Here is a 26,298-nt window from a genome sequence, read left to right on the forward strand (position 1 = left end):
ATCCCATGTGTCTCTGGTAATGGTTGGATTCCTTGATTTGTTAGTTTGCTGTAGATTTCTTTTGGTGTAACATGGGATATAAATAAAAAGAAATGACCTGGGCTGCAAGTCTTGCACATGTTTACTGGGAACTAAGTACCATTGAATTGAGCAGAACTTTTGGGGATTTTGTTACATATCCTGTGGAATTGCTAAAACTCATGGATGCAATCTATGTTAGCACTAGGAAATATTCCATGTTAGCATATCTCTGGCTACCAGATATTGAGATCAAACATCATTCTCTGCTTGTAAGTTTCTAAGAGGCGTCAGAATGGCCACTCTTAGATACAAAATGCTAGACTAGGTGGACTTTTATGTTCTTATTATCTTATTATAAAAATGGCCCTAGGACTCTCAAGTGCTTATAAGGATAACCTATATCAATGTCCTCTTAGGAATGAGTCATGGAAATCTGTATTAGTTTCAAAGCCTCAAGCTGCTTTCTCTGGTTTGATGCCTGTGAGATTTTAGAAAAAATACCTTTAAACTGTAGCATGAAGAGATGTATCCAAACATTACTGTCAATAAAAACCACACAGATGTGTTTGGATTCATGGATCTCTAGCTCTGTCTCATACACACCCCAGCTATAGAGAGTTACAACATCAGCCCCAAGACAGTAGCAAACACTTTGCCACAACAGTACCACCATTCTTACTTCGCACTGAGTACCCAAGAAGATCAGAGGCAATGTGTGAGAATTCTGAATTACATGCAACCTCTTAACTTATTCAAGGTTACCCACATGACTATGTCAAATATTTTTAAATGGAACTCACAGCCTCTGTATAATACAGTGGTACCTCAGTTTATGAACTTAATCCATTCTGGAAGTCCGTTCCTAAACTGAAACCGTTCTTAAACCGAGGTGTGCTTTCCCTAATGAGGCCTCCTGCTGCCGTTGCCCTTCCACCATTTGGATTCCATTCTTAGAGTGAGGTAAAGTTCTCAAACCAGGACACTACTTCCAGTTTTGCGGAGTTCATAAACCGAATCGTTCATAAACAGGGCTGTTCTTAAACCGAGGTACCACTGTATGTGGCACAAAGAGCTAGGTTATTTTCATGTTGGATTTATAAAGATTTCCACCCTCACTCAGTGATTCTTCAGCGAAGCCCAACAGTTATTGATAGGAGCTTTATATCTAGAATGCTGGACCAGCTTGTAGTTTTATTTCCTGACCTGCAAAGAGCTGCTAGGATGATAACTGGGAATCTGTGTCTCTGTGGGCAGCTGCCTTGTAAATAAGAGGTTGCATGTAAATTCAGAATTCTCACACGTTGCCTCTGATCTTCTTGGGTACTCAGTGCGAAGTAAGAATGGTAGTACTGTTGTGGCAAAGTGTTTGCTATTGTCTTGGGGCTGATGTTGTAACTCTGTGGGCAGCTGCCTCACCAGGGATATGGGTTTACACAGATCCCTTTGCATGAAAGGGTCCAACTGAGAGTGGCTTCACCCATTGAGACTGGTTATTGGTTCTCCTTAGGAAGGGATATAAAGGTTTCCTTTTTTGACTCTGCCAACCCCCATGACAACCCCTCTAAACGTTGACCTCTGGCATGGTTTCTGGATCCCACTTGACAGTTGCAAGTGGCTCAGCCCACTTTCCCTTGCTGAAGACACTTCTGTGCCTTTGGGCGAGGACCTTGCTAGTCAAATTAATAGTGTATCTGCATCCTTAACCATAGTTCACTGGGAAAATACTCTGCTATGCAATATTGGGTTGTTTTTCTTTTATGACCAAAGTTAACTTAAACTGTTTGGTTTTAGATTTTGACAGTGTGCTTGCTATAATAAATAATTGTTTGGGGTCTGGGGAAGCTCTCCATTATAAAAGAGGACCTGAATAAAGATTAGTCTGCAGGGAACTTCAAGAGAGAAGCCCTGTAAAATGATCACACTGCAGAGTCAATGTAATTTACAAATTACACCTGTTTTTCAGGCAGTGTGCTCCTTTTTGTTTAATTCTCACTGCTTTGGGGCAGAATTCACAAAGAATCTATTTAGCCAAATGCTAAAATAATATTGTCTTGCTATCCCTTCTTCACAGTGATCAAGAGGAAAGGAAATAATTTAACCCTTCTGTCCCTGCTGTTTGAGGTAAATAGCAAACTGTGCCATTTTACTGAGATGGCAAGCTTTGAAAATAAACCTTATAGCTGCAAAACTAATGGGAATTTTAAAAGAAAGCAAGAACAATGGAAGTGACCCAGCTGACAATAATTTCCATAAATGTTTGTATAAGTACATTAATGGGAACTGGATCAAGCAACCTAAATTCTCAAAGGAACCAGATACTTTACAGGGAACATAAGAAAAGTCCTGCTGTATTAGACCCAAGACCACATCTGAACTAGCATTGCATCCAGCACCCTATTTTTCACAGTGGTCAACTAGATGCTCACAAACAATAGCATTCCCCCACTGTTGTTCCCTAGTGACAGGTAGTTGGATCCTGTCAACTTACAGGCACCATGATGACAAACGCTGCATAGCCTTATCCTCTCTGAATTTGTCTAACTGCTCTTTAAAGCATCTATGTTGGTAGGCAATGGTTACAACCCACGACAGCAAATTCCATAGTTTAACTATGCACTGTGTAAATAAGTATCTCTCTTTCATTTTTTTTGAATCTTCCAACATTCAGCTTCATGGGATAACACTAAGTTGCATTATTATTATGAGATGGGAAGAAAAACTCTCTCTAGCCTCTTTCTCCACACTATGCATAATTTTATGCATCTCTATCATATTCCCCCAAATTGGCTCTTTTTCCAGACCTTTTCTCCAGGGAGTCTTGCTCTGCTGCTGCACCTGTTCCTGGTCCATTTTGAGGTATGATGACCAGAATTATGCATAGCTTTCTCAGTATTGCAATACATTTTTATAATGGCATCGTGGTTTTGGAACTCCTATTTTTGATCCCTTTTCCTAATGCTTCCTGCATGACCTGCAGCATGAAGAAGATGTACACGTCCAAGTACTTTCATAGATTTCTTATTACTTGTTAACTGGCAGCAAGGTCTGCAAATTGGTTCTCTTGAAAAGGACTGCATTGGAGGTGACATCAAGTGATTTAACTTCTGCCATTGGTTGTAAATCACAACCCCCATCTGCAACCCGTCACTTGATGTCTTCAGCATCAATATTCATTTATGAACCAGGCTCTTGTTAAACTGAATAGATGTAGTTCAGTGAACATATATATAAGGGTCAATTTTACCAGAGTTACACTCAAATTTCATTATTATTTTTTTGACTATTTGCTATGTGGGTGAGAAATATCCCTGCCAAAAAAAATTGTGTGTTGAGAAAAATTTATCCGAATATTTTGGAAGAAGATTGTGTCTTACCTTAACTTTATGAAGTGAGCATAAAGTTTGCTTTTTAAACTTAAACTTCCTGCTGTATGAACATATTGGAATGCTTTGAGAGTGACACTGCATCAGGTTGTGCCATGTTGCTTCCAAGGCGTGCTGGGAAGTGTGGCTGGTGGGGAGTGGTGTTAGGCTCTCTCTCTCTGAGGCTTCTCACTGGCCTCAATTCTTGGCAAGCCTCAGTGAGGTAAGTGGCAGTCCCTTTTCAAAAACTTCAGAGAAGTCCTCCCTCCTCATCAATGAAAACAGTGGAAAACAGACCTGATTTTTGAGTGGAGACAATATTTTTGGGAAAGTGGGAAGGAAATTCAGTCTTACTGTACGGTTTACATTATTGCAGAATACATGGCTGGCTACTTAATTTTTTAGTCTAAATTGCAGCGGGGTCATCAATTTGTATTGTGACTTATACCCATGTGAATGTGCCTGAACTCAGATCAGTTGCAGAGGCCCTTTTTCTGGTTGGCTGTTAGGAGCTATGATGTTAGAAGGGGCATTTTCAATTGTAGCCTCACATCTTTCAGATTCCTCTCCTGAGAACTGTCTATGGCTCTTCCATTAGCAATTGTTATGCAGACCTTAAAACTTATGCTTAGCTCGACTTTTCATTGGACTACAGTGTTTTCATGCTTGCTTGAATTTTTAACTGCTTTTAACTTTTTAAAAAATGTTATAGATTCTTTAGGGAGGCTGTTTTAATTACTTTTTAAAATCTGACATATTGTATCACTTAAGATGTTGTTGTTAGCTGCCTTATGAAGGTTTACCCTGGAAAGCTGAGTATAAAAGCATAAAATCAATAAATTAGAACAAGTATCTAGAGCTGGACTACGCACCCACATTGTGACAGGGAATGTCATTGTACAGTTTCCAAAATATGAGTTAAATTCACAAAACTAAAGGGTGAGTTTATGATGGTGACGTTGAAAACTCTTTTCGCCTTGAGCAAGCCCCCCAAAAGGTTATATACTAACTGGCTATCTGGATCAGCCTACATTCCTTTGAACAACTTCAGAGGTTCTTCAAATCATTTAAGTTAAGGAAAGCACCCCAAAATGGCATGAAGACTGGTATTCACCAAGGAGATTCATGAGAACTGAATGGAGTTTCTACAAGGCATCCAATTAGTAATGGATGAGGGGTTGGGGTGGGGTGGCAGCACTCACCTGACCTTCCTATTGGTTGGTCATGCATACCAAAATGGGGAGGGAGAGGGCCAAGTTGGAGCAAGGTTCACTGCTCCTTATATCCTCCTCCTTGGTATGTCACAGTGATCCAGGCAACTGGAGGTCAGGTGAGCATCACTGTTCCACCCTGCTGTCCACTACAGGGCAGAACCTTTGGTGCACAAGGACTTAATGCAGTTCACAACTCCTGTGTTGTGGTGTGATAGATGCTTGATGTGCTCAGTTCCTACACTCATCCATTTTTGCAGGCAACAAAGCAAGAGGACCGCCAATATGTGACTATTCATCTATACCACAGGCCTGAAGTAACAGCACTTAATATTTTAAGGCATCAGTTTGCAAGCTTCAAGAGCTCTCTTGTGAACCAAAGGATTCTCCTGGAGAGGTTTGTTTGCTCTGGGTGGACAGCTTGATTCAAAAAGCATTTGAACTTAAATACGTAAAGGGGTTGTTGCCCAGGTATCTTTTAACAGCAGAGATGAGACTAGTGAGGGAAGATGAGAACATCATCTGGAGAATCGCAGGTTCTTCATTCCTGCCATACGGTTAAACATGCTAAAAATTGTTCTACTAAACTAAAATTGTTTAATATCCTCATTCCTGATATAAATGTTGATTTGCTTCACATATGAATGAGGGCCCAAGTCTCTTTCATGTCAAATTAGCAAGCCTGCAGGCATAAGGTGGAAGCAGATTTCAAGCTGTCTCTAGTAACATTAGGATCATTTGTCTGTCTAGTGATACCAATGAACAAACAGGAGGTATACCACCCTTCAGTGAAATGGGCAACTGATCTATAGCCCAGCTAAGTGAAACCAGGGTTACTAAGATTTATACTGATTTAATTCTATTGATTTCAATAGGGCTAATTAAACTTGAATCCAAGCGCTTCTGCTTAACTGAGTTGTGTACTGGGCTGTAAGTTGCTTTCCTGTACAAGAAAACCTGCAATTAACAACACAAAAAACACAATTTTATAGTGAGCAAATTAAGATAAGCAGGTATGAGGGGAAAAGCCCGTCAAATTTAAATATATGTGCATATAATCTTGTTCCCTTAGAAGCCAGGATTCAGTTCTGTTTGTAAAGGAAATGCAGTCAAATAGGCAGTTAAGGACCCTAAAAGCTGATTTAACAGACCGCTTGAATTCTTATTTGGAAGGAAGACACTGTGTTCAATAGGGCTTACTTCCTAGTAATTTGAGCCCAAGTTGTTCATTTGTTCTGGAACTCTTGGTAATTTCAAGGGTTCTTTAATCTTCAGTCAGAACAATCCAACCCTGTTTTCCACCTGACTGGGGGTGGATGGCTTAACTGGGTGGAAGTGTCCCTCCATCAGCCCTGTTGACCTATCAGCTGCTGCCTGAGGAGTGACACTAGTGTCTCTTTGATGGTACTGAGCATCCCCTTCTTTTCACTGAATGTCCAGGGGCATGGAAGCACCACTGGTGGAATCCGTGCTGGTAAAACCCAGTGGAAAGCCTTGAAATGGTGTTTCCAGGGGCCGGAAAAGGGGCAGGGCTGTGCAGGCCCCGGATCCATTGGATCTCAAGGTGGTCCAGCTGCTGTCCTCAGGCTGCCCCCACCCCACTTTCACCCTGACAGCTGTGTGTGGCAAAACTGTGGATGTAGTAGCAGCCCTGGAGCTTCAAGAGTCCAGTCAGACTTGGAGGGAAGATTGAATTGCTCCCCAAATCAAGTATACATAGAATGGGATGGCAATATCTTTCTACCCATTCACAAAGCAAGCAAACAAAAAACTTTCAAATTTGTCAATTAGAAACCACAAACTCTGTGACTGAAATGGACAGAAAAGGTAGTATGTCTCAATCCAGCAATGGAGATCTGCATACTTGAAGCAGCCTTCCATTCACATATCTGGTGTGGATGTCAGCAGTCCTAATGACACCAGGGGGATGCGTCTTTTGCTATTGTGTGGGAATATGTGCTCTAACCATGATAGCTGTTCATAACTAGGGCACCAGTGGGTCTTGTTTTCCTAAGGCTAACAGGAGAGTGGGGACAGTTTTCACTGCTATCATGGTTGGGGATGGAAGGGGTTAAAGCGCTCCTCCTCATGTGCTGCAGTTCCAGCAAAAATTGTCCCCTTGTCTTTTTTTATATAAAAACACCTTTACATGCTTTGTAATGACACTTCACCCCCCTTTCCTTCTTTCCCTCAAGTTTTTGTTTTTAACTGATAAAGCTTAATATTTTTGGCAAGAATGAGACCCCTGATTTCCTATATAGCGAAAAGCAGCCCATACCCTGCATAATGATTCAGCTCTGCTTTATTCCCCAAACCCTCTCTTTTCATCCCATTAGTGTATCTGCTTGGGGCTAAATTTGCTACACTTTAGGCTGACTTTTATATCGAGATGAAGAAAAGAATATGTAGTAGAGCAAAGTGGTGATTTATAACAGCTGTGTTGAGTAACGGGAAAATATGGCACAATAATTTATAGGGAGCAAAGTTATTGAAATAAAAATGTGAATTCCACTGCCTTGCCTTTCCCCTTTTCAGAATGCAATTAAACAGGTTACGAATGAATGGCTCCCTGTTAGCAAAATCATATAAAATAAGATGACTCGGCCAAAGAACAGTCAAAATAATGAGGAAAAATGTGGAGTCCTTAGACAGAGAAAAGGACTCATTAATTCCTGGATTTGTTTGGGTCGCTCTCCCTCTCCTTCCCTTCAAAAATTTACTCAGACTGCAATACAGATATGTTTTATTTGGGAGGGAGAGGAAACTGTTGGTGGAAAATCTCATTGGCAAGAGGGACACTTTAAAAAGGCATAAGTGCCTCTGTTGAGTGTCATCAGAACCACTCCTGTCATGCTAAAGAAACTTCTAATAATCAAAGATCAGAGAAACAAAAAGGATAAAGGTTGCTGCTTGTAAGGAGCTAATCATTAGGTTCAATTGAATGTGCTTTGTAAAGTTGAGTGGTTGGTGCACAGATCATTCAGCAGGATTAAGGCTGGAAAACTTCCTTTCTAATTATGGTCAAGGACAAAAGGGTGATTTTTCAGAACTCTGAGCATCAGGCCCAAATTGCCTTTCAGTTCTCCTCCTAGCATGAATCTATGAGTTCAGTGCATCTACTGTGAATTCCACCTCTCAGTATAAGTAAGGCATACTTAGAAGCCCTATTTGATCACTGTCATCTGCAACAAATTATTGGAAAGTTCATGTGACCATTGACCTAGGGTGTGATAAGAGTCCTAAGTCAGTGGATTCTATGTTTCACTTTTGGGAAGAACAATCTTTGCTGCTTAAATCATAGGAGGAATAATGGGGAACTGAAGCACGTAATGTGAGGGAACCTGCCTGATTTGAAAGATCTGATTACCTAAAGAATGACAGCAGAACAGAAAGGGAAATGCATGCAGTTACAACATCACAATCATAGCTATAAGGAGACATTAATAGAATAAAGAGCTCAAATTCAGTTCTGTGGTTCAGGGAGGGGTACAGTGCTGCTGAAGATGACAGCAGGGAGGGAGAGAAATTATCAATCAAATTAAAACATCAAATTAGAGTCTTTCTTGCCCATCCTGTGTAGAGTAATTTGGTCAAACTTGGACTGTGTAGCTTGGTTCTCATTAGAGCAGACCCAATGAGCAAACCCACCTTCAGAGATTTACTATATCACAGGATACTGCAGATCCTCCTGGGCTATAATATATATCACTTACCCCAGATAAAACCCAAACTTTCCCAAAACCTTCAGGTGGGATACAAAATGCCTGCCTACTCTCTATTGGAAATCTCATTAATGATCGTTTCTATCCTATCACTGTTTCTTGGTTGTCATTCTTGAGATGTCAGTGGATGTAAGGAGTGAATTGGGAGCTAAAGGACACAGCCCTACAGTTTTTCCTATGGTGGAAAGGAACACTCTTAATATGCCAACATGAAATTCTAGATTAATTGGAAGGAAAAAATGCAGCACCAGTTTCCTGCATCATCTACTTTTCTGTTTCAAGCCCAGTCTTTTGCTTAATTTCATACAGAATTGGCTTTAAGTGAATAGATACAAAGTAATGGTTGATCCCACTACTTTAATGCTTTGCCACTAGATTATGACTAAGTATCAATTCTAAACAGCATCGCTAAGATTTTTGTTCCAGTCAGGGTTTATGGGCCGCCCTAACATGTAGCAGGCACCTAAACCCTTGAAATCTAAAAACTGCTCATTTTCATGCTTCAACTAGTGTTATATTCCCATAGAAGGTACTGATTTTAGCCAACCCTATGTGATAGAAGTTGCAGTTGAAGCATAAGCTTTGGAGTAAGTTGTGCCAAAAAAATAAAATGTAATTGTAATGTTTTTCAGGGGCTGAGGGGGGCTGCTATGATAGAAACAAGGATTTAGAGGGTTTCCATCTTTTATGAAAGTTTTGCCACCACTTCAAGTGGTAAGGTATCTGCTATAAGCAGCAGCCTGGCACCGTTCCTCATTGCAAACAAAAAAGTACATTAGGTATAACTATGTCATAAAGTGCATATGAAGAGCCCTGTTGGATCAGAACAAAGGACTATATAATTCAGCATCTTGTCTCCCATAGTGGCCAACCAGATGCCCATGGGAAACCCATGAGCAAGTTATGAACGCAATAGTCTTCTCTAGCTTGCCATCCCCAACAACTGGTATTCAAAGCATGATGCCCCATTGTTAGCATGATCCTCTATGAATATGTCTAACCCACTTTTAAAGCCAGTCAAGTGGGCAGCCATCACTACAACTTACGTTTGTCACTTCCATAGTTTAACTATGTACAGATAAAATAGTACTACTTATTGTATGTCCTGAATCTCCCACCATTCAGCTTCATTGGTTGACCCCAGGTCCTAGTACTATGAGGGAGGGGAAAATTTTTTAGGGGGAGGGAGAGAAAATGGCCAACTGCTTCTAGGCAGTTTTATAGATTATTTCTGTAAAAAAGAAAGTCTGGAACCCTCTGCCATCTAGTCACTATCATGGTAAGACACTCCACAACTACAAATATTAGTTTTTTTTTCTACTGCCCAAAGATTGCAAAAATCTGCAGAGGCCATTTTCACTCTCCCCCCTGACAGTGACAAAATACACTGGGCATAATACTTGGCCCAGGAATTATTTTTGTAATTGTTCATTGCTGTTGCTTAATCAAGGTTGGTACCTTAAAAATGAGAATATTGAAGTCAAAAAGTTACAATAAAATAATAACAGGGACGCAAAGGTAGGGTTAAAAGATATGGAGAAGGGGCAAGATCATTCCAGATCCTCAGCTTGCAAAATCAACACAGCACCACCAACATGAAACAGAATTATTATGCCAATTTGCAAAAGACAGGAGGATTTTTCCCCTTTTAAACACACAATTAAAGATATGAAATAATTTGGTCTTAGTCTTTCCCACTACCTTGTTGCAATAGCCGTGATGCTACATAGTTAGCTTGTACACTTTACCTCTAGTATATATCGCTCAGGTCCGACATGAAATGGCAAGTTAAATGGGTCCAGAAAACAACATTTCAGAAATCCAGGAAACAAACAGTCAACCATGCATGTTATGTGGAACTTAGGTAGAATGTATAGTTGCTTGAACTGTTAGGTGTTAACTGTGGTGGGTTTCACAAAGAGAGTGAGGCACTGCCATTGCTGCCAATCTCCTCTGTGCAAAGTGGATTCTTCCCAAAAGGGTGGGGAAATTCAAAAGAAATGGATGGGTAAGAAAATAATAATAATAACCATCATAATCAAAGAAATGCCAAAGTGTAACATGGAGCTGGAGAGTCTGTCAGATGAAATATTCTCGTTTGCACTCGCTCACTGTGTTCTGCAAGTCAACATCAGTCTTAAAAGAACTGTCAAGGTGCTCTGGATATTCCTTTTCCTTTGTCTGGCTGCTCCGATGTGTCTGTTTGTGCTGGTAAAGGAATCTGCTCATAATAGCCACAATGCAAAAGATGATGAAGATCACAACTGCTATAACACCTGAGGAAGAGGGGAAAGAAGCACAATCATAAAGGGAGAAGCAGCAGCGGCTAGTGCTTCTTGGGGCTGGCACTGCAGAAAATAAGCAGGCCAACAGTAATTGGAACGAGAGCTAATGACAGGCAGAGCCAACTAATTCCAGGTTCATCCTCTTCTCTATTGAGCTGCACAAGGACAAGAGCAAAACTGAGATAGAATAGAAGGAAGCTGACTGTCAGGGCCACCCTTTGACTGGCAAGAAGGCAGGCAGGTGAGGGATGGGTGGTGACAGACTGAAATCAAAGGAACCAGCCTCCACTGAGGAAAAGCAGAGTGCTGTAGTTGTTCAACAACACAGAGATCAGTCAGGAGCAAGTCACAGCACACTGCAAAGCTCATGGAGGTTTTCAAACTCCAGATTTTGCTTATACTGCACAGTTCTGCAGCACCTGAAATTCATGGTGCCTGATCTCATTGCACTGCACCTTGTATTATGGCCATATCAGCAAATAGTGCTGATACACAACACACATCATTGGGGAAGATTTCATTGCTGTTTCACCAGATAAAATATTGAATCTCTATAGCCCTTTTCCTTCTGTTGGGGGTAAACTGTGTCCTGTGTCCATTAAGACACTTGAACACAAATCATTAATGCTTTTGTTTTAGGGACGCAGGTGGCGCTGTGGTCTAAACCACTGAGCCTCTTGGGCTTGCTGGTCAGAAGGTCTGCGGTTCAAATCCATGCGGTGGGGTCAGCTCCCATTGCTCTGTCCCAGCTTCTGCCAACCTAGCAGTTCAAAAGCAAACCTGTGCAAGTAGATAGGTACTGCTGTGGCAGGAAGGTAAACAGTGTTTCCTTGCGCTCTGGCTTCCGTCACAGTGTTCCGTTGCACCAGAAGAGGTTTAGTCATGCTGGCCACATGACCCAGAAAGCTGTCTGTGGACAAACGCTGGCTACCTCAGCCTGAAGTGAGATGAGCACCACACCCCATAGTCACCTTTGACTGGACTTAACCTTACAGGGGTCCTTTACCTGTTTACCTTTTAATGCTTTTGTGTTCCTAGAGTAGCAAGTGGTAGCTGCCACATGGTTTGGGCTGTCAAACACTGCAATGGTTTGGGTTTGGGTTGGTTTAGCTAATCCATAGATCTCAGGGCGGTTCACAACATAGCAACATTACTAGAAGCCACCACAGTCCAAATGAGAACTCTCCCCTCTATTTTACCAAAATAGGCACTTGTCAGCAGATCTCTCTAAGTTGTGGAACAGCTTTTGGGCCAAAATATAGGGGAAACCCCAAGAAAAGGCTCAATTGAGACAAATTCAGCAAAATCTCTATGAAAAGAAGGAATTAAGACTTTCATGCTTCCATGTTTTTCTAGCTGCAAGTGGGTGCTTAATCCACTGGATTGGGACTGTCACATTTAATGGATACGGTTCTAATTTAATTATTCTTTCATGGGTATTGTAATTCTTGTTTCTTAATTACGAAGACCATCGGGTCATAAAGTTTGATGACTTTTAACATTGTGTTGAGATAGGGCTGGGCTAAGACAAAGCTGATGATTTCTCAAGAAACCCATGAGACTATTGAAATGGCTAGAGCTGTATAGCTACCTCCTTGGTTTTACCCTATAGAAGACAATAAAGAAATGGAAGAGTATTCTAAGACTGGGCAGATGGTAGCTTGATAATGTTGAACTGTAATTGCCTTTCTCTGTTAGGACCAATCCCTTTCTTAATAATTTTTGAAAATTTTGCCTTTTTCACTGACACAGTGTACTGAAGATGTCACTGAGCTTTCTCAAGCTTTCTTTCCTTTACAGCTCAGGCCCATCCCACCCATATATCAGAATCATTTTGGAGTCTTTCCTATTTCCAATACTAGGCTTCTTCATCTAATTTTGGGACTTCTGTTGCTTCTTCTCTTACCATGTCAGAAGAGAGTGGGATTGATTCCCCTGAGCAAGATCTCCATTTGACTTCTAGTCAGCCAGCACCAATCTCAGGGCTTTCTAGCAGCTTTAAATAAAGGTGCAGGCAAATCTAGGACTCCATGCAGCTACTCTGGAAAAATAATCTACACAAGTTAATACAATTTTGTTTTTCCACTGGATTCGTCTGCAAGTATTAGCTACCGGGCTAAGTTCAAGGTTTTTGTTTTGGTGTACAAAGCCCCATTCAGCTTGAGATAAGGAGACCTGAAAAATTCTCTCATGTCATATAGAACCAACTTCTTTATATGTTTTGTAATCCTCCTTTAAGTGACTATAGAAGTCAAAGCCCATCAAATTGTTCTGTTTTTGATAACTCCCTGATGAAGACTTTGTCAAAGTTTGTTTGGCCGATATTGTTACATGACTTATTAGTACTGGATTATTGAGGATTTATTAGTAGAGAGTTTATTACAATGGGTAGCATTAAACAAAAAAATTGTCCCCAAATCTGTTCTAGAGGTTGGGAGAGTCCCCAAAATGGATTTAGGAGGTCAATGGGGGTGGTGGTAACATTTCATTGTGCAAGGAGAAATCCTTGCACTGATGGAACATTCAGCTTAGTGCTATACTGTATACAACCCAGTGATAATTTTAATAAAGAACTTTGTATTTTATTCACATATATTTTCCTTAACTTTTTTTTCTTAAGTGTTTCTTGCTCAGTTTGTTTGTTTTTTTAAAGAAAAAAATAGGTTACCTCCAATGACAGCTGAGTCACTCCTGACAGCATTGGTGAGTGGCTCTCTCTCATCTGCCTTCCCAAAGGGATCTGAAATTCATTAAGGATACAAGAATCATTTTTTATATGCAACGGGCTGGATTCAGTTAATGGGTCCCACTAGCAGAAGCCCAAGCAAGGACTTCTCCTGGTCCAATGGGCTAAAAATATCCAGAATTTCTGGTGACACAGCAAATGACTAGACCAGCAACACCAAAATTTCCTGCTCCTGAGTTTTAATATGTGAAGGTAACAAAGACAAATGTGCAACTTGCTGGAAGGAGAGAAAGGAAATACTGAAAGAGGCGCCATTAAAAAAAAATACCCTAGTGTCAGCAAAATACATACAATTAGACTGCAAACTGATTAGAACACATTACAGTTCTTGGGACAAAACCCCATTTAACACAGTGAGATTGACTTATGATTCATGCAAAGGATTACACTTTTAGACAATATGGTGTTTATAAAAATGTTCCTGCCAGTTTTTAGTGACAGGTATTTGGATACATACCAGTTTCATAAAACTGAAGGCTGAATAGCAGATAGTTGTAACTGTGTGTTGCCTTGTAATATAATGAATTCTGTTGGCTTAGCTAGGATTATGACAGTTTGATTCTTTACTTGTGGGGGTGGAATTATTTGGTTATAAAATGTTGGATGTGTATCCTCTTCAGTATTATTGTATTAGAAGTTATGGAGTGGTGACACAAAATGGGAGCAGAGACAGAGAATGATAGATTTCTAGTGGGAATAGTTTTAATTTGACCACTTAGTGACCAGAAGAAAATCTGTCCATAGGCGGAAAGTATAGTGAGGGTCAAAGAATAAAAATTCTGGGGTGTGTCCCATCAACATAACTTTTTTGCGTGCACCCCCACCCACCCCAGATCTGCTCCAGAGGATATGAGGAAACAGTATAACAGATTTGGCTGTGCACAGTGGGAGGAAGTTCCATTGGGCAAGTGTAAATGCTTGCATAGATGGAACAAGTTACTTAGTGCTACACTAGATGCAACCCCTGGTCATTTCTTTTCCTCTTCATAACAATATGTTGTCTTCTTACTGCAAACAACATTAGCTTTCTATTTTCTACCTGTGAACTTTCTGCTACACCAACAATGAGCAAATGAGAAGTCTTGCAAATCGAGACAAGCTGTGTTTAGACACTTCTTCAAGCTGGGTTACTGTCATTTACCGCACCATTCACTGATCATCTGGTCATGAGACGAGCCCAGTTGCAAAGGGACTTGAGGATGGGAAAGGATCAACTAGTTTCAACCCCAGCTCCATCAGTTCTTTATTGGTAACACGACACATATGTTCTTAGTCTTTTGAGAGGGTTCAGCACACAACACCAACTATTAAGTCTTAATGAATAGTTAATTTCAAATAGTGTGTGAAAGGGGGTGAGCCAATGGCACAGGTTCTTCCTCCAGAAAGAGCATTAAAAACATTGTTGTGCAAGATGAAATTACCTGAGCTAAAGAAGTTAAAAAATACAAACTATGGGTTGTACATGAAGTTGTCCCCTTCATCCAAGGACTGTTGCACAACAGAGCTTCCCCTTACTCTCGCCACCTCATGTGCCCTTCAAATGTTAGCCCTTGCACTAATAGGAAAACTTCACTGGATACAGTGGAACCTCTGTTTTCATATGTAATCCATTCCGGAAGTCCGTTTGACTTCCAAAACATTCAAGAACTGAGGATCAAAGGGCTGTCAGCTAGTTCCATGGGGGGGAAAAGAGAAATGTGGCTCGGAAGCCGTTTGACTTCCAAGGCGCATTTGAAAACAGAAGCTTTCACTTCCAGGTTTTCGGCGAAATGTTCGGCAGCTGAGACGTGCGAAAACCAAGGTCTGATTGTATTTCAAGGTGCTTTAAACATTTATTCCTTTGAATATTTTAATGCAGTTATCTACATGTATTTAAATATATGTAACTTTGAATCATTTTTATGTAGTTTGTTTAAACCAGTGTTTCCCAACCTTGTGCCTCCAGCTGTTTTTGAACTACAACTCCCATCATCCCTGACTAGCAAGACCAGTGGCAAGGGATGATGGGAATTGTAGTCCAAAAACAGCTGGAGGCACAAGGTTGGGAAACACTGGTTTAAAAAAGCAGTTGAGATGCCTGTGTTTAGAATTTTGGCTGACAAGCTTTAACATTTCTTGGGGTTATGATTCACTCAGTTAAAAATGAGATTAGGGAAGCACAAAGAGGTGTTTGCTGCTGAGAAGCAGATGGTAAGTAACAAAAGTCACTTCCCCAGTAGAGCCCAGGGAAATTCTGAAGTCAAGGAAATGAACAGTTTTACACAAGACTTTAGTAGAATGCTCTTCTTAAAATAGATATTACTTCCCAAGATGATTTTACCAAAGGTCACCATAAGGAACTGTATTCTATATTTCAAAGACTGCTCTAACACAAGTAGTAGGTACTTGACTTTAATGATGGACAGGCTGGCTGAATGGAGTATGCTATTGACGAAGAGTTGTCACCAGCTGACTCAGAGTAAGCCATAGAAACCAGAATTAACTTGTCCACTGCTTTCAGTGGGTCCCCCTCTGAGTATATGTTAGTCAGCTCTTCATTCAACCTGTGTGTGTCAATGCCATACTGCTGTTCCTCTCAAAGCAAATTGCCATTAATAAAACAATATGATGCAGTGAATCTATGCTGATTGCTGAATATCCACCACTATCACCTCTTCTCCTATGCAAGGCAATAGAGATCTCTCCTCCCTCTCTCTCCCAGTGAGAAGGATGTGTATCACCAATAGGCTGTGGTGGTGGACAGAAGGTCACATCCACTAATGACCCTTGTGGTAACAGACTCCTTGTTGGAAAGGTGGCATTCACTGCCCCCTAATGTTTCCTGGACATTTGTGCTCTTTTCCCACATTCCATTCCTCTATACAAGTCAATTGAGAGATCTCTTTCTCTCCCAGGGAGAAGAGGATGCACCCCCAAAAAATTGTGATGGTGAGGAGAAGCCCATCCACAGCAGTGACCCTTGGGGTAACAGGGTGCACACTGGGAAGTGTGAAATTTTCCCCAACCTAGTCTTTCCTAGGGATTCATGTTCTATTTCGCTCCCACCCCCTGATTACTATTGTACTCATCACAAAAGAGCAAAGTGTGTCCTTGGAGAACTACTGTAGCTATGGTTCTGATATTTGGTAGGCTTCATCCCCAAAGAAGAGGTGCCCATGCCTACAAAATTTGGCAAAAAAATAAGAAACCTTTTATTTTTATAATTGATATATATCAAGCCTTTACACAGAAACCCCTATTATAGTGATTTGGAAGCCAGCATTTTGTTTTGAAAATAATAATAATAATAATAATAGATTTTATTTATATCCCGCCCTCCCCAGCCGAAGCCGGGCTCAGGGCGGCTAACAACAATCAAACAATCAAACAATCAGATAATCGCACATTCTAAAAATATTTCATTATAAAAATCAATTAAAATCAAATTAATGGCAACTGATTAAGCAAGATTCTGTGCAGGTTGCCAGAGGAGGGAGTCAGGCTGCGCCCTGACCAAAGGCCTGGTGGAACAACTCTGTCTTGCAGGCCCTGCGGAAGGATGTCAGGTCCCGCAGGGCCCTAGTCTCTCGTGACAGAGTGTTCCACCAGATTGGAGCCGCAGCCGAGAAGGCCCTGGCTCTAGTTGAGGCCAGCCTAACCTCTCTGAGGCCTGGGACCTTGAGGATGTTATTATTTGCAGACCGTAGGTTTCTCTGTGGGGCATACCAGGAGAGGCGGTCCCGTAGGTACGAGGGTCCTAGGCCATATAGGGCTTTAAAGGTTAAAACCAGCACCTTAAACCTGATCCTGTACTCCACCGGGAGCCAGTGCAGCTGGTATAGCACCGGATGAATGTGATCTCTAAGCGAGGACCCCGTAAGGAGTCTCGCTGCAGCATTCTGCACCTGCTGGAGTTTCTGGGTCAGTCTCAAGGGCAGCCCCACGTAGAGCGAGTTACAATAATCCAGTCTGGAGGTGACCGTCGCATGGATCACAGTGGCTAGGTCAGGGCGAGAGAGATAAGGGGCCAACTGCTTAGCTTGGCGGAGATGAAAAAATGCCGCCTTTGTTATAGCTGTAATCTGCGCCTCCATAGAGAGGGAGGTATCGAAGATTACACTTCAGTCCCAGATAATGAATCAAATTGGAAGACATGAGTGGTTCTGAAATAGACTGGGCTGCTGCCCAGTGCTGTGTTTACAAGTCAAATGTTGCGGCCAATGCGCTTTCTCTCTCAGCTGTCATGTCAGCTGATATCTTCTGACCATATAATCTTAGCATTATCATCTATGATGTAAGCAAGCAAGAGCAGACTTGGGTGCTGTGTGAGAGACAGAGAAGAAGAGAGAGAATGAATGTTTTATTTACACAAGCCCAGAAAAGCACTCAGTGATGCTGCCAGTGCGTCCACGCAAGATACGCTTCCCAGTAAGTCACAGCTGAAACAAGGCAATATGGACATTAAAAGCAGCACATAAAGAGGAACATATTCACCAAAGGGGAAGTGATTCATAATTTGTTTTCACTTTGCAGGGTGTGAATAACATTGCTTGTTTCCTGCGGAATGTCTCAGGTACAAGACACGATAAAATGGGGATCTGGTGCAAATGCAAATAGTGTTGAAATAAAATAATCTAGGAAATATTATTAAATTGCTATTTCCAAAGTGTGGACAATTTGCATGCAAATCTATTATGCAGAGAGCCAAATAACAACCAATTGCTAGATGAATTGTGGTGTTTAGCTGTATTCTGTTCAGCTGGTTTTCTCATATATAATTTCAAATCTTGGTTGTTGTTTTTAGATCATTTGAAAAATTGCCCACCATGACATTAATATTTGCAATATTTTCTGTATGACAGTGATCTAGGAGCAGCCATTTTCATCCCTCCATCTATGGTGATATAAATACTAGCTTCACAATGTGTTTTCCTTCCCAACATACAAAACACTTAAGATTCCCAGGGGGCTATTTAATGACTGCAGGCAAGAAATGAACTGCTGGGATCATCATCAACAAGTAATATGACTCTCTTTAAAACCAGAGAGAATAAGAGACAAGCAGAGACAAAATGCACACCCACACATAACACAATGTCTTGAATCAATGTGACCACCAGTCTACGATCTTTAAACTCATTCTTACCATTATTTTGCTAGGACCTGATGATACCTGAAATGCATTTGGCTTTTCCAGTGGGTGTACCAAGGGTCTGAAAGCCCCTCCCTAAGGCTTTTGACCAGCTTTGGTGACTGCTGTTGCTTTATGAATGGATGCTTTTTGGTTTTGATCATTGATCCAATATTGTACTGTTACTTTGTTAAGGCACCTTGAATGCCTAATTTGAGAAGGTGTGTGTGTGTGGTTAATCTCATAGAAATAAATAGTTAAAAAAAACCTGCTGCACATTCAATTCTATTTCAGCTCTCGTGGCAATCTCTGCACTGTAATCCAGGCCCTTTCCAATATGAATACGCCCCATCAATTTCATTCTCCTCCATTTCTCAGGGTATATATTAGCAGTCATTTCTTACTGTTAAATTTTATTTTTACGCTTATAATTAAACTCCTGTTCTGAACATTGGCAGCATGAGAGATGATATTCATGTGTTCTGCAGAAGTGTCCAAAAACACAGCACATGTGTATTTATTTCTCTGCCACAAGGACCAGGAGCACAAGGGAATGGCTTACTGATTGGTCCTCAGGGCTACAGTCATACAAATAGTGAGAAGAGGTCATTGCTATCAGAGCTGCTAATATCACAAAAGTAGTGGACCTGCATATGGAGGCAGCAGTGATATCATTTTCTCCCTATTTCATTGGGAGAAGGCAAGTTGGGTGCAATTTCTCATAGGTAGAGCAAGCCCAAAGCTATTAATTTCTTCTTCTTCTGACCTTCCAGACAGTAACCCTCCTATCTCAGCTCTAGTAAAACGGTTCATGGACAAACCAACTGGGAATTCAATGAAATGTTTCTGATTACTCTTGCACATGTTCATGAAACCTGCAGAAATTTCATTTCCATTTCCTAATCTCAGCCAGTCACTTACAATAGTGGAAGTTAGCCTGCATGAATCCACTGGTAAGATATGAAGGACTTCAACTAGTATAAATCTAGTTGCATGCTTCAGATTTACTGAGCTGGATGATACTGGGGTCCCCTAGTCTCAACCAAGGGAAACTAAAACCCCTTTCTTTCTTTTTGTTACACAGCTCAACATTTTCTAATTAAAAGTAGAACCATCAAACAGGCATGCTATTGAACAAACATCCTGAACAGTTTGTTGAGCATACCTGATGAAGAGTATATTGTAGTTGCTGTATTTACATCGACTTCAACCAAAGATCTACAGTTTGATTCAGACAAGGAACCAACGACTGTCACAGGTGCTATGCTGGGATGCCGTAAAGCAGCTTTCAGGGGAGCTATGTTGTTGTACTGGACAGATGACATGCATCCTATGAACCCAAAGGAGTTTGCTTTGGAGACTTCTGGATCTAGTCCCTGGCTATCTGTAAAATGCAAAGAAAACCGAGGTTATTTTGCTTGCTTTTTGTATATAAAAGAAAAGAAAAAGCATTTGAGATAAGTGAGTTTAACCACATCCAGTGCTATTTTTCTGGAAAAAGAGGTGCGTGAGTTCAGCATCAACACCTCCCTTGTTCTCTGATAATGCCAGTGGTACCCACCTGAGAGGTGCCAGAACTGAGCTGGCGAGTTCCAGCTGAAAAAAAGCACTGACCACATCTGCTGTCATAAGGAGTTCTACTGTTTGATAGTCACCACTTCTGCTTAGAGAAATAGCACAGCTAGCCTTCTCCTTGGTGAGGGTGGGAGGTGCAAAACAATCAACATAAATGCATAATGTAAAACCTGGAATAATGCTTCTAGTCCCCCAAATTAGGACTATAGGAACATAATCAGTTGGAGTATCCTGAAGTTAAGTTTCATATGACCAAACATCAGCAGTCTGGGATAGCCAATGAAGGGCCCTCCAGATGTTGTGGGGCTATCAGCCCCCACAGTCAGTGCCTGCTCGAGATGTGTTTTCCGTGGCAACTGCTGACTCTGGAATGAAGGAATGGGTTTTTACATAACCTATCCTTGATGTCTCTGATAACGGCTATACTTTCCCCCTGCTGATTCACGGCTATGCTCCTGCTTGTGCTATTATGGCTGTCCCCATTATTTAAGACAGGATGTAAGTGAAAAAGGAAACCTTCGCTCTTGAAAGATCTGGAAAAGGGAAATACACTTTAAAAACCAAGCTGTAAAGCTCAAAAATGGGCCATGCTACTTTTAAAAATAAAACTAGTCTTCTGCAGCACCTCTAGACTATTTTTTCTCCCATTTCTCTTGGGGAGCCAATCTCTTATTCACCACTCTTACAGCACTATCCTATGCATGTTTACTCTGAAACACAAAATCAAAGAAATCTCTTGGAGGTGGTGACTCTGTAAGATGACTTATAGATGCAAGAGAGCATTGACACTTGCAAAGTGCAGTGCTCCAATAATGAAGGTGCCACCTTGGATGAAGATGATGTTATTATCACTGGGACTCCAAAGCCACTGACCTTTCCTTTTGCAATAACCCATTCCAGGATATTTAATAACCATAAGTTTTCAGGGGGCTAAAGTTTTACATATTAATTCAAATTCAGCACCTCTGGCTCCATGGTGCCCTATAAGAGAATACCAATGGCAAAGAGGTGAAAATGCCACTGCCTAAGATGTCATGTTCATTTGCTGCTACAGCCTGGGGGTGTGCGAAGCATTAATCATTCACACCCCATTCTTATTAATCACTCACAAACTCACTGACCTCACTGCCCTTATGCAATCACAGAACATTGCAGCTGTAGGCTGGACCACTGGAGGGAGAAAGCCCAGGCAGAATCCGCTTTCTAAAGACACATATAAAGACCAACAGATTTACTGTGGCACCAGCTTTTTATTGTGCTCATTTTTATAATGTTATGTTACTATAAATCTGTTTGTTTTTAATGTGGCACACGACTCTTCGAGAGTTTGTTGCAACAAGCTAGCATTGCTGAAGTTTTTTAAGGATTTCATCTCTTTTGGTGGCCCTTCCTTATCAGAATGTTGCTACATATGCCTCTAAACAGATTTAAGCAGGATGTTTCTTTAGATAAACCATTTTTAAAAGTATACTGAGGGCTACTTACCACATCATAGGCAAACATTAAAGCTCAGGAGCATGAATACAGGAAATGTGTGTGTTATTTAGATTGATAATGGGCATGGCAACAAATAGCTAAAGCTAAAGGTAAAGGACGCTTGAGTCCAGTCAAAGGTGACTATGGGGTTGCGGCACTCATCTCACTTTCAGGCCAAGGGAGCCGGCATTTGTCCACAGACAGCTTTCTGGGTCATGTGGCCAGCATGACTAAGCCACTTCTGGCACAACGGAACACTGTGTTGGAAACCAGACTGCACAGAAACACCATTTACCTTTCCACCACAGTGGTACCTATTTATCTACTTGCACTGGCATGCTTTCACACTGCTAGGTAGGCAGGAGCTGGGACAGAGCAATGGGAGCTCACCCCGTTGTTCAGATTCAAACCGCTGACCTTCTGATCGGCAAGCCCAAGAGGCTAAGTGATTTAGACCACAGCGCCACCTGCATACCCTTGCCTGAACATGACCCACACTAAGGAGCACTGACAGGAGGCTTAACCATCTAGTCACTTCACATTCTTCCCAAGCCTTTTGTAGAAAGTTTGAGCATTGACTGAAATCAGACTAGAAGCACTTTCCATAGTTCCTTATTGGGAAAGCTGTATGCCTAGCAGAATGAAGTTCCAGTGCAAATAGTAGGTTTGGTATGCCCACCCAATACAAATTAATAATATAATAGCTAGACTTCATACTGCCCTTTCCAACTGGTGACTGCAGATCCCTGCCTGGCTCACTCACAAATCAGAAGAGAGAGGCATAGTAATTAGCAATGAATTTCTGCACTGGAGCACACAAGCCAGGCAGACAATCAGCCTCAGGCATACTTGTTTCCGAGCACAGCCACTAAACATAAAATTGGGTCCTTGGGGCTCTGTGGGAAGTGAGTCTGCAATTAGAAGGCACACTGGCCATATCCTCAGCACAGCTGTGGGGAGCAAAAATACAAATGGTTCTGAGTTTGTTCCTCATTCTTTAAAGGTGGGTGCAGACTAGGGCAGGGCAAATAGGTCACTTTTAGTTTCTCTCAGTTTCTCATTGTTTCAGTCTTAACTTCAGACTTCCACATTGCATTAGCAATGCAATTTAAAAACAAAAAGTCCTCGTGAAAATTTATCCCCATACACACATTTTTTGCAAGGAATTTTCCCCAGTTCATTTTTTTTCTTTTTGTTATTTTCACCAATATCTTTACGCACATTTAACCATAGTAAATACAGTTTTGTACACACTACATGGCTGGAGGACAGCATTGCAAAATCTGGAGAAGTGCAAATTTTGAAGGATGGCTATGCTTCAGAATATGTGAATTAAAGTTCACCTTTAAATGTGAACCAAATTTCTCCCTCATCACTAAGTCAGTGCAGCATCTTTCTATGAAAACTGATTCCAGTCATATGTGAATGAGGCACAATTATGTACACATGTGTGCATTAAACCCGCACAGAGATAAGATGCTTCTCAGAAGAGGGGAAAAAGACTCAGAGTCATCAGCTTTCCTGGAAAGTGCTGCAATGGAGCCACAGCTACAAAATGACCATCTAAGAATCACAAAAATAACAGCTCATGAGGAGATTTGCTTTGCCTATCTAGTTTTAGCACTTCCCCTTTTTAGTGTGAAATCGTATACCTCTGAATGTACTTAGGTTTCAAGATGCCGGGTTTCCTTGTTAAACTGTACACAAAAGCCACACATTCCTTATGGCCTTTTAAACTGTGGGTGGGGGTACTGTTTTTATTTGTTACTATGTTATGTATTTTTGAGCTTTTATACTGTAAACCACCCTGTGACCCTCAGATTAAGGGTGGTATGGAAATTTAATAAATAAATAAAATTAAACAAATCACTCTCAAGTCAATCCCTTTCAACTCTACAATTCAATGATTCTATGAAACCAGCATAAGATTTCAATGTTAGGGTGTTTCTGCACCCTTAAAAAGGCAAGTTGATGTGTGTGTGTGTGGGAGAATAGGCATACAATAAGTTGGTGCTAGCATCATATCCGCCTGGTGCCTCCAAAGCGGAAGCAGTTAGTTGTCTTTCCTGCCCTCACTAAGAAACCATATTTCTCTGATCAAAATCAAAATGGTCTTAGGTGTGAGTCACATTCCAGATATAGCTGACAGTTAGCCTAATAAGTCGTTGATGAAGATCAGGCTACACCAAACTTACTGAAATTAACTGAAATTAGCAGCCCTTTGAACAGTAAAGTAACATGCTCCAAGTATAGTATTTGGGCTTTTATCACACATCACCATCACTTCACAAAAACTCTTGACAAGTTTCTGCTGAGTATAATGCGCACATGCGAACACTCATTTTTGCCCACATATTTCTTGAACATCCTGGGAGAATGGGTGTTTTAAAGTCTAAAGAAGACAGTGCTATGAAGAGGGAACTTGAAAATTTTTGTTCAAACTCAAAAGTCATCCGTGCGACCCTTGCAAAGCAAAGTGTCACAACATGACCGCTCCCATTTTATTTTCATTTTGTTTTTTTAATCACCATGTGGAATACTGTAATAAGAAAAGACTTGATGGATGCAACATAATGGGGAGCTGTAGATGCCAAACAAAGGAATACAAGATTCTTTTGATAGAAGACAGCTGCAGTCAATTGAGAGAACAACTTTTCAGGCTAAAAATAAAGCGGCAAGAGAGAATCTCAAGGGGGAAGAGGGCGGAGACTTTGCAACCTTCCATTTCGACAATGTTCCCTAAAGAGATCCTATTGATGCTCTCTGGAGAGTAACACAAGACACAGCAATTAAGTAATATTACTGTGCAAACTCTATTTCTGAAAATAGTAGCAATCTCCAGAGGTGGATGTAGAATGTTTTTCTCTCAACGTTAAGTGACTTTCCCCCCACTCAGCTCATGCTGAGATCCATGTAGGTTTGTTCTATGGAGAATGAACTTTGCCAGGAAGCTGGCTATGGTCTAGCTTGTCACGTTCTCTGAGCAAACCAGGACTGGTAAGCCAGGAACAAACCTTGGCTTCTGCTTGTGGTTTGTTTGGAGAGAAGCAAACCAAAAGCCAGAGACTGGATGACAAGCAAGCCCTAGCACCACATCAGCAGGAGGAAGGATGGCACAGGAACTTTTGAACAACATGTACCAATATAAACTATGGTTTAATCTGATGCACAAACCACAAGCTGGAACTCAAAAAACAAAGGGCACCATGAGTAATTCTTTGTTTCTGGGTGGGTAAGGAAAGTAGGGAATCAATTAAAAACAATCTGCATCTTTACGTGTTTGTGATAAAAAGCAGCCTATCTTCTTTGACATGATACTGATTTTGAAGAGTGAAGAAAGTAATAGATCCTCAAGGTGAGAGAGCAAAGAGTTGAAAGGAAAGAAAGTTATGTTTTCCTTTGCTTTACAGAAAAATAAATAGATAATCTATGTATAAGCAAGCAAACTGAGCCCTGGGCCAGTTCAACATGATGATATATCAGGGCAAAGGTCATACAAATGTGCTACAACTATCTGCCTTCCTCTGCTGCCGTTCTGCAGAATATGGGAGGACAGGTGGGAAAAGAAGAAAAAGTGGTTGGGCCCACTTGTGAACCTACCAAGTACTTCTTTGAAGTGGAATTCTTAAAAAGGCAGAAGACTGTGCTGCTGCCATGTAAGCACATGGATTAGTCTTTCATAGGGCCATGAATGATGAAAAACTGTCAAGAATGCTCAAACACAACAAAACAATTCCTTGGATCCACAGCTTAGAGAGCCCTCCAAACATGGGCATGAGATAGTCTGAAAACAAGAAACCAGAATGCTTTAAGCACTAACAAGCATTTAACAGCTCAGCTTTTTAAAGATAGAGCATACTTGAGGTCATACATAGATAGAAAAGGGAAAGAGATCTTTAGAGAAAACAGAACTACTTTTGAATTTATAAGGTCAAGATTAGGTAAGATTAGAAAACTGATACCTGTACAATGACATGCTTCCAAGCAAAAAAGGATATTAGGAAGAATATGTTGGAACTGCATGGGTTATGTTTGTATATATGTGTGTAAACATTTAATATGTAACACTCCATCTGAGGTCTGAAGTGGTACAGTACAGTAGCTGATACATCGTGCAAAATTGCTGATCATATGCTTCAGTGCTTGGGATGAGGTTAAGATTATTAAAATGGGGGGGGGGGGTTAGAAGGTAAAATGTTCCATGAAATTAGAAAACTTTACAGCTCCTTTCAATTTCTTCACTAAAGTCAGCCGCCCAAACTCTGAAAAGCCCAAAACACAAACTGTACCATTAGAATATACAATGGGAAACAGAACAAAATGTTAATAAGGAATATTATAGGAAATAAACATGATGTGTTCTTTAGCCCTTCCTGGGATCACAGGTGTACTTCAAACCTTCATCCATTTAATGAGAGAGTAGGGATGTGAGATCACAACCAAGGCAGTTGCTGAATTGCAATGACAGCAATTCAGAAATCAACACATGGTCTTTTGAATAAGGAAAGTGCTTCTGTAGGAACTCAGCTCTGTAATTTCAAAATCTGTTATTTCATCAATACTGTTATTTTGACGATTTTAGGTCATGCTTAAACAGCTACCAGAGAAATATCTGTGATTAGGGTTGTTTTATTTTATTCTAGCTAGGGTGGACACATTTTTCCCTAGCTTATTTTCTTAAGCCTTTCACAGTTTGGCAGTGGCTTGTGTTCCATTCCACCCATTCTCTGATTTTCTTCATGAGAATTTCTGTAATTGATTTCAAAATAAGCTTCTATTCATTCAGTGAA

The 26,298-nt window shown here is 40.9% G+C and overlaps 1 protein-coding gene across 2 annotated transcripts in view; it reads right to left on the reverse strand.

Annotated features, from left to right (window-relative positions):
- Positions 1-1,765: 1,765 nt before the first annotated feature.
- CNTNAP5 (contactin associated protein family member 5) overlaps positions 1,766-26,298 on the reverse strand; it is a 319,852-nt gene continuing 295,319 nt past the window's right edge. For both annotated transcript variants that reach the window (XM_079968601.1, XM_079968602.1), the window contains 3 exons: positions 19,623-19,841; positions 13,270-13,341; positions 1,766-10,592 (listed from right to left, as the gene is read on the reverse strand). In XM_079968601.1, coding sequence (XP_079824727.1) covers positions 10,396-10,592; positions 13,270-13,341; positions 19,623-19,841 — 488 coding nt within the window. In that variant the 3' untranslated portion in view covers positions 1,766-10,395. The remainder of the gene's footprint in view (positions 10,593-13,269; positions 13,342-19,622; positions 19,842-26,298) is intronic.

This window comes from Podarcis cretensis (assembly GCF_951804945.1).
Source record: "Podarcis cretensis genome assembly, chromosome: 1".
In the NCBI taxonomy this organism is placed as follows: Eukaryota; Metazoa; Chordata; class Lepidosauria; order Squamata; family Lacertidae; genus Podarcis; species Podarcis cretensis.